The 18,041-nt window shown below is 45.2% G+C and overlaps 1 protein-coding gene across 2 annotated transcripts; it reads right to left on the reverse strand.

The window, feature by feature from the left end:
• Nucleotides 1–1,126: 1,126 nt before the first annotated feature.
• DNAJC11 (DnaJ heat shock protein family (Hsp40) member C11) lies at nt 1,127–18,019 on the reverse strand. 2 transcript variants are annotated; one of them, XM_042883220.1, is made up of 16 exons: nt 17,913–18,019; nt 14,775–14,904; nt 14,333–14,406; nt 13,406–13,507; nt 8,944–9,072; nt 8,118–8,240; nt 7,430–7,503; nt 7,001–7,190; nt 6,833–6,918; nt 6,307–6,423; nt 5,464–5,619; nt 5,116–5,185; nt 4,946–5,003; nt 4,147–4,289; nt 3,610–3,739; nt 1,127–3,014 (listed from the first exon to the last, which is right to left on the reverse strand). In XM_042883220.1, the coding sequence occupies exons 1-16, from the start codon at nt 17,982–17,984 to the stop codon at nt 2,989–2,991; spliced, it is 1,680 nt and encodes a 559-aa protein (XP_042739154.1). In that variant the 5' UTR covers nt 17,985–18,019; the 3' UTR covers nt 1,127–2,988. The 2 variants fall into 2 exon arrangements, with proteins under 2 accessions (XP_042739154.1, XP_042739155.1); XM_042883221.1 differs by lacking the exon at nt 17,913–18,019 and adding an exon at nt 15,233–15,336.
• Between the last annotated feature and the right edge of the window lie 22 nt (nt 18,020–18,041).

Consider the following 18,041-nt stretch of genomic DNA (forward strand, 5'->3'; position numbering starts at 1 on the left):
GCAGGAAAGAAAGCCTGAAGCTGGGGTGTAAGGGAGAGAGGCGGGCAAGGGGCTCCACCGTGTGGACGCAGCTCAGCAGTGCCTGACTTGCAAACCGCAGGGGAGCAAAAATGGAGTTTGCACGTTGACTGCTGTGGAGAAGAGCCTGCTGTGGGAGCTGTGCCTCACGGAGGGGAAAAGCCACTGGTAGTGCTTTCACGGAAGGGAGAAACAGAAGTCTGAATCTTCGGTGGGCTGATATGGCAGGGAAAACAAACCTTAGCAAACACTTAGCAAATGAATGGGGCGAGATCTGTGTCAGTAATTTTACTTCAAGAATTATGACATCAAGAGATGAAAATTAAGATTCACCTGTCCTTTGCATGAACTGCTTTACAATTAGACAACGATGGTTCTGATACAGTGGGGGAAGAAAGAATAGAGTGGGAAGGCAGAGGAACTGAGTTCTTTGCTAAGCTGTAATGAAAAAGAAAGCATCTGCTTGAATCTAAGCCCTGCCAGGGCGGCTGAGCTGTCCTCAGGTATGAATGCTCAGGGTGACTCGCAGCAGGGGAGGCTGATAAGGCTTTCACAGCACAAGTGGTACCCAGAGCTGCGGCTCCTTGGAGCGGCCATTGGCTGAATCATACTGCGACAGCAGGAGCTGAGGGCTGGCACAGAGGAGCATGGAAAGGAAGACAGGGAAGACGACAAAAAGTAAAACCTTGACCTGCATCTCCAGCTCAGGAATTCCCAGTTCAAAGGCTCAAGATCAGGAGGCCAGCATGCAGTCACGGATCCTCATAAAGGTATTTCAAACCCTATTTCGCTCCGCTAGTTCAGTTAGCAAAGGATGCACTCACTCAGGTATCTGGCATTCTGGTTTGCACCCAAAGATGCTCACTACCCTAACTACTACTGTTACTGCAAGTATTTAAGTAATTACATTACTGCAGTACATCCATGACTCCATTACACTAAGGATGTACTTCACAGCTCAGAAATGGCCTCTTTTCCAGGTGCTGTAATGCCATAGCTCATCTTCACAGCCTGAACAGGTTTTACTTTCACACTGCTATTTCTCTACACTTTTAACATAGACAAAAAGTCACTTGAATGACAACAGGAACTGGAGCTCAGGAACTTGTCAGAAAGAAGCATTGTTTTATTGTGCAAACTTTTCAGTGTATTTGCCCTGCTAGTTACAGGAGCATGCTTTTTCTTTTTAATTAGCAGTTGGTTGCACTTGCCACTGCAAAACTCCTACTTCCCAGCACTGCCAATGGAGCAGTTTGTTACATCCCAGTTGACACAGAACAACTCCCACTGCTGCCCACTTCAGGCCGACACAAGACATGAAAGAGGCAATTCCGGTGGCATTTCTTGTCCCTTTCAACTAGCAGTGGGTATAAATGACCACAAAAGAGCAGGAAGCAGAACGTAACAAAGGATGCAGTTAAATTCATAGAACTTGCAACCCTTATGTTATGGAAGGAGCTTATTTTCAGTGCTGCCCAGAAGATGAGAATGGGACATGGGCCAGTGCTCAGCTGAACATAATTTATTGCACATTTTACATTTAGTATCAGAAAAAAAACAGAACATTGGTCATACGTGAAATAGAGTCCTACACCAGGAACTGGTTGCAACTGAAGAGCCTTGTTTTACTTTTAAAAGTGAACACTTAGTTGTGTGAACGGGTGTTGGAGGGAGAAGTTCCTTGCAGCCTAGCTCAAATGAGTCTGGTTTTAGAAAATTAATTGTCCCGTTAAATGCCCTCCTGCATGTCATCTCAAGACCATGACTTGAGCAGAGAATGGCACTCCAGAAAAAAGGGTCAGGTGCACATCAGGAAGTGATTTATGGTAATGCAACAACACACAGCCAAGACCCTTTGTTTCCTGTCTCTCCCATGGAAGCAATGGAAGCTGCCCCAGGATTCACCGAGCAGAGCTGTGGCTCAGAAACAGCCCGATTATTCCTTTTCTCTGTAAGGAAAGCACCACAAAACTCCCACCAAAACTGGAATAGCACACGGCTGCCACTTCCACCTGCTGTGTCACGAGAACAGCACCACCCTTTCTGCTGGTAAATTACCAGCACGGCTTCCATGCAGGACAAATCCAACAAGTTTACCTCATATCTGATGCTGCAGCAGAAGTGGCAGCTGAATTCAGGGTTTTCAGCTCTTTTCCCCATTTTGTGCCTCTCCTCACTTTGGTCTGGTTTACTCCTATGAACCACATTCTTTTTTTCCTAGAAATAAGATGAATTGCTGTCCTTCCCCCCCGCTCTGCTTTCCTGGTCTCCTGAACACCTTGACAGGAAAATGAATTAATAAGACAATTATACCCAGTGTCCTTGTCTGGTAGAGCAGTGTTTGAAGTGAGCAGCTGAATGGATTCATAGGGAAGAGGTCCGTGTCATTACAAAAAGCAAAGAACTCCGTTCCAAACATACTTGTTCTTAACAAGTGCATTTCAAATACAGAATTAGGGTGGAAAACAATCTCTGCCCTCTTTCCAACGAAAGGATTTACACAGAAAACTCCCAGGAGGTGGCCTTAACAAAGAATTTTCACTCAGGCGTGGAAAAAGGCATGTTACCTACCTCAGTAAGTACATGAAGTAGTAAAAACAAGTCTTCTTTCTTGCTAAGTACAGAAGGCTATGTGAGACTGCACAAACAGACTGGGCCAAATTGCTGCAGGAAAGATTTGGCTGCATGATGGGTGGTGCTCAGCCTGCTCACACAACCTCAGCAGAAAGTACTGCACGTTCAGAGTCACATTGCTTTATTGATTACTGAGCCACAATTGAGAAGTATTGCTTTGAAGCCACCTCAGGAAGCAGGTTCTCTCATTTTTGATCCTAACGTGACTGGTAGGCCACCACCTGCTATATAGATAAAAATAAAAATGTCTCTTGTTCAAGCTTGTAGCATCTGGGGGAAGGTTCTGCTGTCTCCGCTGACCCAGGTACTGTAACAGACGTGCAGCTCTCATCAGATTTAGCCATCTGCATCGATTCTGTGAGCTGTTGAATGAGAAGAGTAAATGGATACACGCCACTCTCATCATCCTTGCCTGAACTTAAAACTACTGCACCAGGAACAGACAGAAACAATTCTGGCCAGTAATTAAACGTGGTTCATTTACAACTGCACTGTACTTATGACAGATCTGTGAACTGGATACGCTCCTCCAATCAAATCAGGCCGTGGAAATGGCCTGGAGTTCACAGGACTGCGCCCCACGGCCAACTGCCCAGGGCTGTGTGGTAGCAGCAAAACCCATTAGGAGACAATTCACAAAATCACCTCGATAGGGTGAACATCTTGACACTGATAAAATGCAGATGGGAAAGAAACCTGGTACAGGCCTCTAGCTGCCTTCAGATCTGCCCACAGTGGGCTACCTGGTGCTGGGAATTGCCCAGTAGTGATAACAGCAGCTGCTGGAAGCTGCTTTCTTTTAAACTTGGGTTGGATATTTAAGGTCAGGTGGCATCAATTGCTGCAACACTGCAACTGAGCTCCTCAGTGACTGGAGACACACTGTAGTCACCCCAGTCCATTTCAGAAACCCCAGCTCTTCCTGAAGGAGGAAGCACAGTAGTCCTTGTTACTTACATTGCTTTGGTATCCTGAGGGCCTCATTGTCAGCTGACATCACTTGGTGCAGAACTCCCCGGAACTGATAAAGCACTTTCAAACTCTTCTCCTCACCCACACAGGGGTCATAGAAACCCGGCAACCCAGCCTTCAAACAGAGAAGGACAGGCTGGGAAACACTGCACAGGCTTTCACTCTTCAACAACTCTTAAAATATCATCAGCACCAGAATAAGGTGTCAAAAAAAGTTTTGTTGCCAATGAGATGAGAAGCTAAGAAATTATTTCCCCAGTGCCAAGAACGCAGAAAACACTGAACCCAGGAAGTTCCTGATGTACAGCCCCAAAATCTGTAACACTGTCCTACGCCATAAACACTGAGGCACTGTTTGACATTGGGAATGCCCAGAGAAACAGAAGTTCCTAGAGGTTTGTGATACTTGTATGGAAAGTGGTATCTGTGAATTAACCTGGCACCCTGCGAGGAGAGCAGACAGACTCAGAACGCTGAATCACACTTGAGTGCCTCAGTAGTGCTCTGACACCAGCTACATACCTTGGATGCCTCTGTAAGGATGAGCTTGGAGTCCTTCACTAAGCACTGCAAGGGCACAGTCACATCTATTACTTTCACCTTCTCATTCTTCCTGCTGTTGTCATTAACGAACTTCCCATACCAGGCATTCACTACAATCAGACCTGCATTTCAGGAAATGACAAATGCAGTGAGCTGTTTCCCACTGACAGCTGGGCAGACATGGATTAAAAGACCACCCCAGCACCTTCTTTTGCTTTCAGTGATACTTGAATCCACCTTGACTCAACCCACTCTTTTCAAGACAGAGGAACATTTATACCTGGGTGTTTGCTAGCAGTATTTCAGCACTAAGACAGGATGACTTGCCTTTGACATCACGCTGATGTGACAGGCCAAGCAAATGCCACTTCACTTTGGAAGATTCTCATGGTTGTTGCTCATAAGCATTAACACTCAGATTTCCATTATAATCTAAGAGCAAACTGCGCAGATCAGAGATCAGCAGAGCACAGTCTTTCTCCACATGCCTGTACCCACACTTCTCTTCTGTACAGAGAAGCAGCCAGACTTGCCTACGTCCTGCTGATCATCTTGCAGCCTTTCCTAAGACAATATTTGGTGTCCCTAAGTGCAGACACCATATGAATCACAATGGAATTTTCCCAATATATGCACAACAGCAATTATGCCATGCTTCATTAAGAGTAGAAATGAAGCAACTGCATTTTGCATTTCTCCCCCTCAGCTACCCAGCCTTTTTATTGCTCCTTCCTCCATCCACATTTATGGAGCAAATAAATGGCATTATCATCTTTACCCATTCTGGCTTCCTCTGCTTCAATTATCCTCCGGACAGACTCTTGCATCAACCTAACCTGTAATAACACAGGGATAGAGTAAAAATTCAGCACTGTCAGACACTGAGTCCAAAAGAGATAAGCCAGGTAAAACCAGCTTCAAGAGGGATTACTTATGAGAAAGACTTACTGCAGCTTCTGCCTCTTGCTTTTTCTGAAGGATGTCACTAGCAGTACTTTCCCTTTGCTTCTCCAGCTCTCTGGCATAAAGAAGTCAAAAATCACATAGGTCTACACAACGAATGGGATTCAGCCAAAGTGGCAAACATTCACTAATTCACCCCAATTATCACTGTCCCACATTATCACCCTGATGAGCTGGGCTTCAAGGTTCTTCCCCACCCTCCAGGGGATTTCCGTAGCCTTCCAGCAGCATTAACACCACGCCATGGATATCCCAGCATTTGAACCAGACTCCCAGAAGCACTCCACCAGGACTTCCCAGCTCTGTACTACAAACACAGCCTTGCCAGCTCACCTCTCCTTCTGTGCCCTGAGGTAGGGTTTGATGATTAGCCTGTGCATGGCAAAGTAGACAACCAGGGGTCCCACAGTGGCATAGAATACAGCACTGGGAAGCAGCTGATCTGTTAGGTGGACAGGGAAGAAGTAGGTCTGACTAGCCCTGTTCAACCTGGAAGGAGTGAGAACATGAGGACAGGTCAGAAGAAATGCAGAGTCCAGCGTTCTTGATTAAGTACACGAGCAAGGTAGAGATGATTAAGTCATCCCAAAAACACGAGGAGCAGAACTGTGAACTTTGGAAGAACATTAATTTTTGAGAAGTCTCGACAGCAACATCTCGGCAGTTTCTGCATCCCAGCCGCCCTCTGCCGGCACCAACTCAGAAGTGCAGCACAGAACACGAAGCCTCAGAAGTTGGGCATCCCTGGAAACTGCCATATTAACAAAGCATCCTCAGTGACTCAACGATGGCAATTCACCAACTGAAGCACATAAGCACGCACAGTGTTTCACAAATGGAATGCAATTAAAAACGTCCTTAATATTTTTTGAATTCTTCCACCCCTCTTACTCATAATACCCCAAACTTAAAGCTGTACTTTTGAAATATTTTGATGCATACACACAGAAGCCCTGTAAGAGGTGGTTCAGGCTCAGAATAACACAAGCAGAAGGCACCTTTTGCTTCAACAGGCACAACCTGCCTTACAGATGAGGGCAGCTGCAAACCCTTACACTGGAATATCAACATACGTGCTTTGCTCTAAGATAGGAACCCCCTCACCTGAATTTTTTAAATACAATAGTGTAAGTTATGATTGGCCTCTACACTCTACAGTTATAATCTTTAACTGACTTGATTTTCAAAGACACTCCTTGGGGAACACCAACGCTGACGGTGGCTCCTAGGATGCTGTGTCTGGAAATCTTCCTCTCTGCTCCATACTCCACAATGGTCCCAAAGAACCCTGCCCTAGAATGAGAGAACAGATACTGCTAAGACTCAGAAGACTTCAATTTTTTCATCACTGAATTCTCTTCATGTAATTCCCCAACAAGTAAAACACAACAAATACGTTTGTGTGGGGCAGATGCTGGCTGTCAGAAGATTCATGGTGCATCTCCAAGATGAGAGCAGCCCTTTCAATTAGTAAACCAGTTAACAGACTACAGAGGCAACAAGCATGTATTTTACATTCTACTTAACTGGAGAGACACACAAAGCTAAGCCTCCAAGAGGCTCACTTCAGTCATTAACAGATATAATTAAAGAGAAGCAGGTTCCTAAAGAATACAGAAGCGCTCAATTTGCGTGGAACCCAGAAACCTACAACAGCAGGAGGTAACAGACTGAGCAGTGTGAATTCCCACCTGACACTTACTTTAGAGAGCCTTTTATCCGCGTCTGATCCTCATCCTGAAACTTATGCTGATAACTGACCATCATGAAGGAATGGGGGATTCCCAGCTGAAATACAACAGCAGAAGCTGAGGCTTCTCCCTCCCAGAACGGCACCAACATCCCCTGCACACAGCAACAGGATTCTCACCTGCAATGCCACAGTGAAGTGGCTGGTTTTCGTGTCCCGGACAACGCTGGTGTTCATGGCTGACTGGAGGCCCCACCGCCACTGCAGGTACCCCATCGTGTTCCTGTCGAGGTTGCGGGCCAGAACTGTGGTGAGACCTGGGCGGATCCCACGGGACGAGAACTGCAGAGCACAGTTGGTAGTGATGAAGCTAGAAGAAACAAGCAAAGCCTCCTCAGGATGTAGAGCAGACTCCCTTAAGCTAGTGGTATTAAAATAGAAGACAGTAACGAACGGAATAGATGCATTTCAATTAGCACTGAAGCATTACGTAAAGGCTAGAGAAACCTTTTGCAGAGCAGAAAACAAATCTAGAATTAACAGGAAAATGAATTTAAGAAGGTTAACATTCCACACTGAGGAACCAAACAGCAATTTTTGACTATTTACCATCTTGGCGTAAGATTACGGAATATCTTCAGACCAAAGAGAGGCCCCTGAAGGTCTCCTGCTCCAAACTCCAACTGTTGAAATGCACAGTGATAAGCAGTTAGAATATAGGCTTTGTCAAGAGACGGAGTACTTTACAAGCATTGTTTTAATTCAGAAGTGCTTAAAACATCTGAATCAAATTCACCACTTATTTTAGTATCCTCTCCTTTCTGCTAATTTCTCACGGAGAATAACAAGTGTTTCTCTGAGCAAGGCTGTCACCAGCAGAGGACAGCAGTTTCTGTAGCCACACAGGCAACAGGCACTTATAGGAAGACACAGCCCTTGGGAAGGGCCCAAGAAACAACAGGTAACATTCTATCAGCACAAGCCAAGCACATCATGCATGGCCAAAAATGGGAAGAAAAGAAATGAAGGAAAACTTTGGACAGGATGCACCGAGTATTATTCTACTATCCAACACAGTGTGTTTGTTGTAGTATCGCTCTACAAATACTGCTACCACCTAAATCTCCAGGAGCTCTCTTCATAGGGCATTCAAGAAAGTTTGTCAGCACTGCTATCCCTATCTTCTGAAATGGAAGCACACAAGGGTGAAAAAAAGCTGAAGAGAAAATAGTCTGGATAGCTATTCCAAGCAGCCTGAAACAAATTGGGTACAATACATAACATCCAGCATTCTTACCTCTCCCCATCCCTTGGCAGATGTCACTCGTCTAAAAGCAAGATTAATTGATCCACCTCCGTTCCCATTCTGGGTAGAAAGGTTACCAGACAGTATTGCTGTGTCTGTGGAAGTCAGTGGTGCCTGAGAAAAAGAATACACTGCTACCAAAACGATCCTGATTCACATACGTAACGCCTATTCTAAAAGGACACAGCCAAAACTGCAGATGACAGCAGAGACTGTGAGCACCGTGAGATAAGTATCAGCACAGCTGCATTCCTGTCATCCACTTAACCCAGGTGTTTGAGCCAGGCACACCCATATTAAGTTTTGTAGTGAGAACACAGCAAAATGTGAAATAAGTTTTACAGCAGTAGCTGCTTGTGACAGCTTTAATGAACTGCTAAGTCCCGATATTGAGCTGTAGTTCCTTCTATTCTCACTAGTAGACTCAATTTCTCCAATTGTTTGGAACAAAGGGAACATCTGCCCTTTGTTTCCTGCCTATGTCCTCAAAATTGGATGATATGTTTTCATATACAAAGTGTCCTGCATTCACAGAGAGCTAGATACCCACTTTGAATCACAATTCAGCCTCTCTGCTAGCAGGGAGCATTGCAGCATACAGACAAGCCATCAGATTCTGCCCTGTGCTCACACAAACATGTGCCACGCATTCAACACAGCCCTGCTGGAACCCAGTCTCCTCCCACTCACCCTGGTTAATGGATCTTCCTGTAAAGAAAGAGGAGACCTGAGCAGTTTCCAGGTTCTGCTGCTTGCCTTGTACTGCCTCATGTTCTCAGACCCTGACCAAGCCAGCCACGGCGCCTGCCCTCCTTACCTCAATGGACTGGGATATGTGCATTTTGTTTATTTCAATCTGGGGAAAGCTGCTCCCTTGCACATCTTCATATTCTTCATCATAACGATCAAAGAGGTCCGTAGCATCTATTCCAACACTGATGGTTCCCTATGGATGAAGTGAAACAAGGTATTACAAGGTATTAACAAACACCCAGCTTACTCAGACTACACAGCTAAAGCACCCTCACACATACATTGCTGGTTTAAAGACTGCTTTTCAGAATTTTCTTCTTCTGCAATTACATTCTCCATTCTAACCAGCTTGTTTTTTGTTTTTTGTTTTTTTTTAAACACAAACACTACAACACTTTTTTCCCCAGGAGGAACCAACTTGGAACATTAGCGAGAGTGGGGATGTTTGAAAAGAGCGCCATCAGATTTCTGTCTGGGTCACACAGCTACAAGGGGCTCTGATTCCCCACAGACCTCCTGCACAGCACCACCACAAAACGGGCAACAACCATCTGCAGTAACAGAACCTCTGTGCACACAGGATTAACATCAGGCAGTTTGAACAAATGCAACTCAGGGTAGGTGTAAAAACATCCTGACAGCGGAATACAGACAGACTGAAATAAGAATTTGTTGTAAGAGTTTTTCCATGCTCACTCCATTCTAATAGAATTCTGAACCTTAGATTGCAGAGTTTGATAGGATTCAAACTGCCAACCACGTATCTGCTGTGAAGATTCCTGCTGTTTATTTTCTGATTGCTTGCACAACAGAAAACCAGCATATTTTAACACAGAAAGGTGGGATTATTTTCAGAACTCTGGAATAAGGGCTGAATCCTAATTTTTATTTTCTTTATTTATTTTTTACATTTTTGGAAGGCTGCTGAATTTTAAATCAATCACACTTATTTCCTGTTTAAAGAAACAGGAATGGCAAATTACTACCATTTATGCAGATTACTTCTCAGGAATGACCTCCAACACCACCTTCAAGGAGTTCAAGCAGCCTGCTCTCCAAAGGTAAAACTTCTTCAGCTGCAGCCCCTCCTTGCTGCGCAGTTCCTTGACAAGGCCAACCTAACAGTGGAGCAAAGCAAGGCTGCCAAGTGCCTCAGAAGCTGCAAACCCTGCACTGCTGCTCCAGATGCCTACAAAGCACACTGAGAAGAGCCAAAGAAAGCAAGAAGGGCCAGCCTGACTCCATGAGAGTCCAATCACTGCACTGCAGACTGATCAAACACTTAAACACAGGCGAACGCACATCAAAACAGAACCACCCCTCTCTTTTCTTGATGCTGTTCACTTCAGAAATATACAAGCCCAGGATCTTTCACAACAGCTGCACAACAACAAGGTTTTTTGCTCGGTGCTGCATTCAGCACAGAACCTCTGCAAGACTGCAACTCTGAATTACTAATTTAGAGTAATTTAAACAAAGGTTCTCAAACTAAATAGTAGCCATGTTGAATTTGAATGAAATCTTGCAACTTCCTTTTTCACAACTATGAACTGCAAAACACTCCTCTCAGTGAAAATGGAGAAGTCAAAAGGAAAACACCTGAATCTATGCATGAAAATCTACAAAACCAATTCAGATGAAAGCAGCACCTCAGCTGCCCCCACCCCTGCCCTCTGCAGCAGGATTTCTGTTCAGGCACCTTTTGGTGAAGGGAGCAGCAGACTCCACGAGGTATTTTCCCTCCTGCCAAACAGGTGAAGTCACCTTCAGAGACCTATAGGTCCTGGCAAGGAAATTGGCTCGTGCACAAGCACAGGAAAAGCAGCAGATGGCAATGTTAAAAATATTCCCAGAGAACGACAGCACCCCCTGCAGCACCGGATCGTAGAGAGGAGCACTGCTCCGCACAGCCTCCCGTCAGCCACCTGCTCAGGCCATTGTAAAAAAGGAAAAGCCTTCCCAAAGTGAGAGCAGCAGGGAGAGGCTGCAAAGCTGTGCTCAGAGGTCGGCTGCACACACGGCAAGCAACGCGTTGAGCCGTGCAGGAGGTCGTGATGCGCTTCAGGACCATCAGAACTGTGATCCAACAGCACCTTTTGAAGTCACCTACATTTAACATCCCTGCAAACACAAAACAGTTGTTCGTGATGAAATTAATAGATGTGCCAGAGAAGAATATATCCTTCCTCCTCTTTTTTCCTGGAAGAGCACCTTCCTTCTGGAAGCCACACGTGGAACCTGGCTGGGCCCTGAGGAATCTGCATTTCTTAGGCGTCGACCTTCTGCAGCAGGAAGATAATGGGACTCACTGCTCCAAATGGGAAGCAGTTCTCAAATCAAGTAATGAACTTTTCAACCCTTCCGCACAGCTTCGAAAACAAAAACAAAACTCTAAAAGCAAATAATAGGTTCAATTTGAAACCTGCCAAATTGCCTACATCTGGTTATTGCTCAACATTTCTGGTTAAAATGCTTTACTTTGCTGAAACCATTTTATAGAATTGACAAAATGTTTGAGATTTTAAGATAACTTGTGTTCATGTATGAAGTGATCACAGCTGTGCTACCTAATTCCACAGGAACATTGCCTGGAGAGACATTTCTATAGGCTGCCAATCAGCAGTTGCTGTAAGCACCCAGATGGCTAATTTTATCACAGGACACAGAGACCAAGGCTTGCAATACAGATACTTTTTTACTGCTCACAGACACAGTGAAATACCCAGATAAAGTGTTGAACCAAAGTCACAGTGAAGCACTACAGAGATAACCACGCTCCTCTGTGCCAGTGTCCTCCTGACCACAATCACTCATCTCCAGTACAGACATTTGGACTTGCCCTGTTTTGTGGCACCCAGAAATCCTTTCCTGGATAGAATACGTGAACAGCAGATATTTACATATCACCTTATGCTTAGCCACCCTTTCAGAACAAATAAGTTCCTAATATCTGTACGACTCACAACAGCTTGGTGATCTGCATTACTCAATTTGCTCTGCTAAGACCAGCACAGATTCAAAGTCTGTGCCAAAGAATACCTCAAAACATTACAGGTCTTCTCAGAGGGATATTTTTCTGATTCAGTTCTAAACTCACACTTCTGTCCCCTATGAAAACACAGTGACTATAATGACTATAAAGACCAGAGCAACCTTCCAAACCAGCTCTAGTAGCAATTACTCAGCCAGCAATCTCTTTGTTGGGTTACACGAGCTATGCTGCAACACTGTAAAGGCCCAGGCATGAAGCCAGTGACACAGAGAACCTCTTCAAGGACATCAGAACAGTACCACCACCTGTGCTTCGGATGCAGGATCTTTGTACTTCCACCAAGCATTTGCAAGCCAAACAAAATTCAATGTCTCACTACAGTTTTGTTTGAAGACAGAGGAAGTTTATTTACCTATGTAGATGTCTGCACAGCTACCTCAGGGCTGAGAGAGGAAGATTAAGGCTCCCCACCATGGAGCATTTCTACCCTGCACGGAAGGAAAAGGCTTCCAGAGGTTTCAAAAAAAATGGGCACAAAATGGTTTCTGACAGTTTAAGAAGAAAGGAGAATGATACAGACAAGAGGTAGACTAAAGTGCAAGTATACGAGGTGAGTGCCAATGCAACTCTTTGATAGCATTGCTCACTGCATGAGAACCAAGATTTTTCTGATTCAACAAGCTCCAAAACCTCAGTTGGGGCAATCCTGACAAAGGCTCAGGTTGCCTGCACATTTATCAAGCCAAGAGCCTGCTAGGCCATTAGCACTGCAACCTACTGGAGTATTCCAGTCACAGCAGGTGACAGATGTCAGTCATCATTTCCACATCTCCCTGCCATCCCCATGTTACAATGAGAACATCATCCTTAACACAGATCATTCCTAAACAGCCAAGATTAAGCAGTGAGGTGGGTCATTTAGGGTCGATTTATTGCTGCTCAAGCAGATAGAGATGAGGATGGAATGCTCAATATTATCCTTTTAAGAACATGATGTAGCTTTCTTTAAGCAGGACTAACTGTGAAGCAGGCAAGACCCCAATCTTGTTCATGCTGATTTTGCTCACTGCACTGCAAGCACTCTATAGTGAGAGGGAACAGTTATCTATCCAGCTGGTTTAGTAACTGCCTCATATTTTTCCTTTTCAAGGCTGCATCTGAATCTCTCTCCACATTGCTGTGACACTAGAGCAATATTAAAGGGAAAAATTGTCAGGTTACTGCAAGGAGTTACATTTTACTTGGAATACTTGGATAGAATTCAAAACAACTTCAGAGTCAGGAATGCTCTCCTAAAAGCATTGAAAGATACTTTTGCTCTCTGATGTTTAAACAGAAAAGAAAAAAATGGAAAAAAATCTCAAAGATTTAGTTGTTTTCCCTACATTTTCCAGATAAACTGCACAAAGAGCAGCTCATTAACTGTGAATACCTAAGGAGTTATTTACTAGAACCCTTCATTGAGGCTCATCACCCTTGCATTCCTAAACACTTAAGAACTCAGTGCTGAGACTGGCATGAAGTCTTTGCTCACCTTTGGATTAGTTCTCTGCTGCAGTCTTCTCTCTTCCCTCTCTCTCTGCAAACGCTCAAACTCCTCTCTGATTTCAGCTGGAGTTCTCTTCCTTTCCACAACCTGCTCAAAAAGAAATTGAAATACTGGTTGTTTCACTGCTGATGGAATAGAGGTCTGCTGACACTCAAACACTCTGCGCCCACTGCTCCGTTTCCCTACACATTTCAGGGAATCAGAGCTTTAAAGAGGCTCTAATTAAGGACAGAAAAAGTACTGGATTTAGATTTAGTTCAGATGAAGATGAGATGAAATGGGATATTGATGCATTTGTCCCAGCCAAACATGTTGCCTGCTATGATAATATCCTAGCAGGGAACTCTGAATGACATGTTTTTTTTTTTGTTTTCTGGTAAAAAACATCACCAACAAAAAGTACTCTGAAAACCCACCATGTTGCTCCAGAGTTGGAGGTAGGGAGAGGAAAATAAAAGAAACAAAACAAGAGTACTTCCTATCAGTGTAATGTTACAATGGGATGGAGACTACTGCAACAATAGTGAGGTGGGAAAGTCATTGGCTACAGCAAATGAGAACAAGCCCAAATGCAGCAATGAAGGGAAAGAGCTGCTTACCTTAGGAAGGCCTCAGGTACACAGGGATCTCCAGCAAGAGATCCCCTCACCTCCACAGCCAACCCTTAAATGGATCCTGGCTCCACCCCTCACCCAGCTGTACCTGAGCTCTGTAGGATTGGCCCTACCTTCCTACCACATGCTCCATCACTGCTGCAGACTGCATCCTGCATTTCTGCTACAAGCAGACAAGTTGGTTTTTTAATTTTATTTTAAACCTTCAAGGTGTCAGTGCAGCTCAATACAGCAAGAAATTCAGACAAACTTGGATACGACCAATCCCACCAGCCATAAAGTACGGAATTTCTCTTACCTCCCATCCTTCCATCTCCAGTCCTCTCCTCCCATATATGTCATAGATGGCCCTGGTCTGTGGATCACTAAGCACTGCAATTACAATCAAAGAAGAATGATAACTTGGTCTTCTTAAATCACAGGCTAACAAAACTGTGTTACTTAGAATTCAGGCAGATTCTGGAAACTCGTTCAACAGAGAAATAAGGGAGACATTGACAAGACTGCTTATAATATCTAGGAGGTAAGAACCAGGACCCCGTATTTTCTTCATTGCAAACTTACAATACATCACTCCTCTGATTTACAGGACAGAAAAAGGAAACAAAGCACTACTAAGTATCAGCAATATTATAGCAATACAATGTGACAATATTTATTTGTACTTTAAAGAGCACAAAGACAAACCCTGCCTAAAAAGCCCCTAGGAAATTCTGGCAAACTCAAAGACCTCTGCTGACCTTCATAAGCTTGGTGAACCAGGTTAAACAGCCGCTCAGCCTGCAGCTTCAGTTCTGGGTCTCTGTGCTTGTCTGGGTGGTACAGCATGCACAACCTGCGGTAGGCAGCTTTTAACTCTTCCTGAGAGGCCTATGAAAAGCAATGCAGATGAATTAAAATACAATTAAGGACAACGAAAACAAAAAAGGACCATTTTCAAGATCAGCCTTAAAAGAGAAATCTAACAGCCACTACATCCCATTACTTACACAAGTTTAAGAACAGACCTACACTTCACAGTAGGACACAGCTGCCATATAAGTAAACAAAGCATTCAGCTATGCAACCTGTGCTTTCTAAGTTATCTATAAGGTAGGCAATGCTCAAATGAGATGAAAAGTACCATGATAATAATGGGAAGGCAAAGTCTTCACCTACAGCAAACAAAAATAAGCATAAAAAAAAAAAAACTGCTTACCTTTAGAAGGCCTCACATACCCAGGAAACTGCAGCAAGAGATGCTCTCACCTCCACAGCCAACCCTTAAATGAGTGCTGGGAAGGGGAGGATCCTGGCTCCACCCCTTCCTGTTGCTCAGGCACACTGCATGCACCTGGGCTCCCCTGGCTGGCCCTGCCTTCCCACCAGGTGCTTCATCTCTGCTTCAGGCCATGAGCCAGCATTTCATGTTACAGCAATCGCTTCACCGCTCCCTAGCACTTCCGTTGCTGTACAACAAGGATGCTCCACTGTGCTGTGAGAATAGGAGGCACTTCACCTCTCCTCAAAAATTCACTCAGCTGCCACAGACGGATGAACAGAACAGTAAGTCACTAAATGCATCAACAAAACAAATGCGTCCTTCAGCATGAAGAATTTTAGGTGGCACCTGGCCTCATTCCAAAGACAGAGATTTTGGATGGCTCTTTCGGAATCAATGGAATAACAGAGCAGACGCCTTCCTTTATCGCTCCCAGGAGACAATCACAGGGCAGAATCGCCTTCAGACCAGGGGAGACTCGGCAGCCTCCCCTTTCTCACTTCATTCCTTGTATTTCAGCACTATTTATCCCTCAAAGGGTGAGGAGAACGTGCAGTTTCTTTTGCATCTCAAAGCTAGAGGTTTGTTCCATCTCGACAGTCTAGAGTAGATGATGTCTCTGCATTCATACTTAATGTTACATTTCCGAAGTGATACGGCAGAAGTAGACCTGATGAATTTGCTACCCCCAGGACAGCAAGGCAGATACAGAACAGCTGCTTTCTTTTTACTACTGTGTGCTTCCTCAGACATTGAATTTAAACTAGATTGAGAAGACAGAGCTCTAAAATGACATTCCTTAATCAAATTAATGATAAATGGTTTAATGTGCTATTGATTACATAATAGAAATGAGCAATTTCATTTTTTGTAAATGCCACGTTCAATACAAGGTTAGATTGGGCCTTTCATCATCTCTGAATAGATTGGGTCACCGGTTCAATATTTCATGAGAGATAACCTCTTAGGAACCACTAAAGAAATACAGACATCATTTCAAATTGCAATGAGATATATAAGTCAGTAATAACCATATGTAAGTTGCATTTTTATTACCAAAATTCTAGATGAAATTAAGATGTGTGTCACCTCCTTTTTTGGGCTTAAATGCCTTAATTTAGTGTTTCACACTTGCCACGTTTTTACTGGATTGAAATCCATAGAAGATTAAGCATACAGACACACTGGAGATGTGTTGCTCAGTAGCTTGTTCTCCTTACCATGGCTGCAAAGCTCAGTGGTTAACCATTACGCTGAGCCCAGCCGCCCCAGCACACAAAACTGGCTCAGCATTCAGCAGTGTTGCCTCGTTGCATACCACTGCCATGCAGGACAGCACTACAGAACTTAATTAGCAAGGAGATAATTAACAACGTAACTACCCTCATCTGGAATTACTCTCTCAAAGATCCTTTTAGCTCGGCTTCAGTTCCCTGCTGTATTCAACTTGAATTTTTGTTATCTGTTGCAGTGCTGAAAGTCTGGCCAAGTTAACCTTTAAGCCTTCCCTGTTCATCCCCAGGCAGTCACAGCGCCTGCACGCTTCCTACCTCACTCTTTTAACCTTTGCATCTGCACCTCGATGGCATTTGGGAGTGTGATTTACAAGGTTATTGGCTGATGTAACAGTATGACACACAGACTCTTAACCGTGCTCGTGTTTGAGCTGCACAACACTCTTCAAAAAAGAACGTCTTTCTCTTCTGCACAATATTGGAAAGCTCTGTGTAAAGTTACAGTCAGAGATTGTTTCCTTCAGAAACACTGAAAAGGCTTTATGGAAAGGCTTCCATAAAGAAGACACAGAAGGCCACCCCCACGGCCAGAAGCACTGACGTCAATTCCCAAACTAATATTTTCAGAACCACAGGACGAAATTGCTTCTATGTCTCAAACTCCTACCATTCGAGGCAGCAGTAGCTCAATAAAAGCTTTCTTCATCTCTGAACGTTAACTGTTAGGGCTGAAGGGTCTGAGCAGCGCGGTCTGATTGTGCGCACACTGCCGTGGTGAACCTGCCTGCAGCTCAGCACAGCACACACGTTCTGACCTCCTGCAACTCGACCAGCTATTGCTGGCACTGCGCGCCGGCTAACAAGGGGCTGCACCTCGGAAAGGAAACAGGAGAGCACTGACAGCCTTTTATTTTTTTAATGTGAGCACATACGGTTCACACAGCCCTGATTCGAACCAGAATGAAGAACCAGAAAGGCACAGAAGGTCCATGCACACAGAGGCGGGTCTACAATCACGCTGTCACGAACCCTGGGGTTCTCCCATCCATTCGAACGCGCTGCTTTTAGCACAGCGTTACCTCGCCGCTCCATCTCACGCTCAGCCCCGGGCGCTGCCAGCACAGCGAGCGGCTCCGAGGGCTGCTTTTGTACCAAAACGAAGGATCCCCCCTCCATCGAACCCCGGACGCCCCTCGGTGCCGCCCCCATCTAAGCCCCGCACGAGGCCGCGCTCTCCGCCCCGCCCCGCCATCCGATCACCGCCGTCCGCTGGGGTCGCTCTCAGCCGCCCGGGCCGCCCCGCGGCCCGCCCCAGAGGCGAGGTCAGGCACGGGGGATCGCGGCCCCCTCGCGAAGCCGCGCGGCCCGGCCTCCGCGCTCACCTCTCGCCGCACGTTGAGCAGCGCGTAGTAGTCCTCGTTGTCCGGCGCCTCTTCGCCCAAGGCCGCCGCCATCTTCCCGACCTCTCACCCCGCACCGGGCGGAGCGATGCGCCGCGCCGTCCCGACAGC

Source organism: Lagopus leucura, unplaced genomic scaffold (assembly GCF_019238085.1).
Source record: "Lagopus leucura isolate 7727_CA_CO unplaced genomic scaffold, USGS_WTPT01 Super-Scaffold_100037, whole genome shotgun sequence".
In the NCBI taxonomy this organism is placed as follows: domain Eukaryota; kingdom Metazoa; phylum Chordata; class Aves; order Galliformes; family Phasianidae; genus Lagopus; species Lagopus leucura.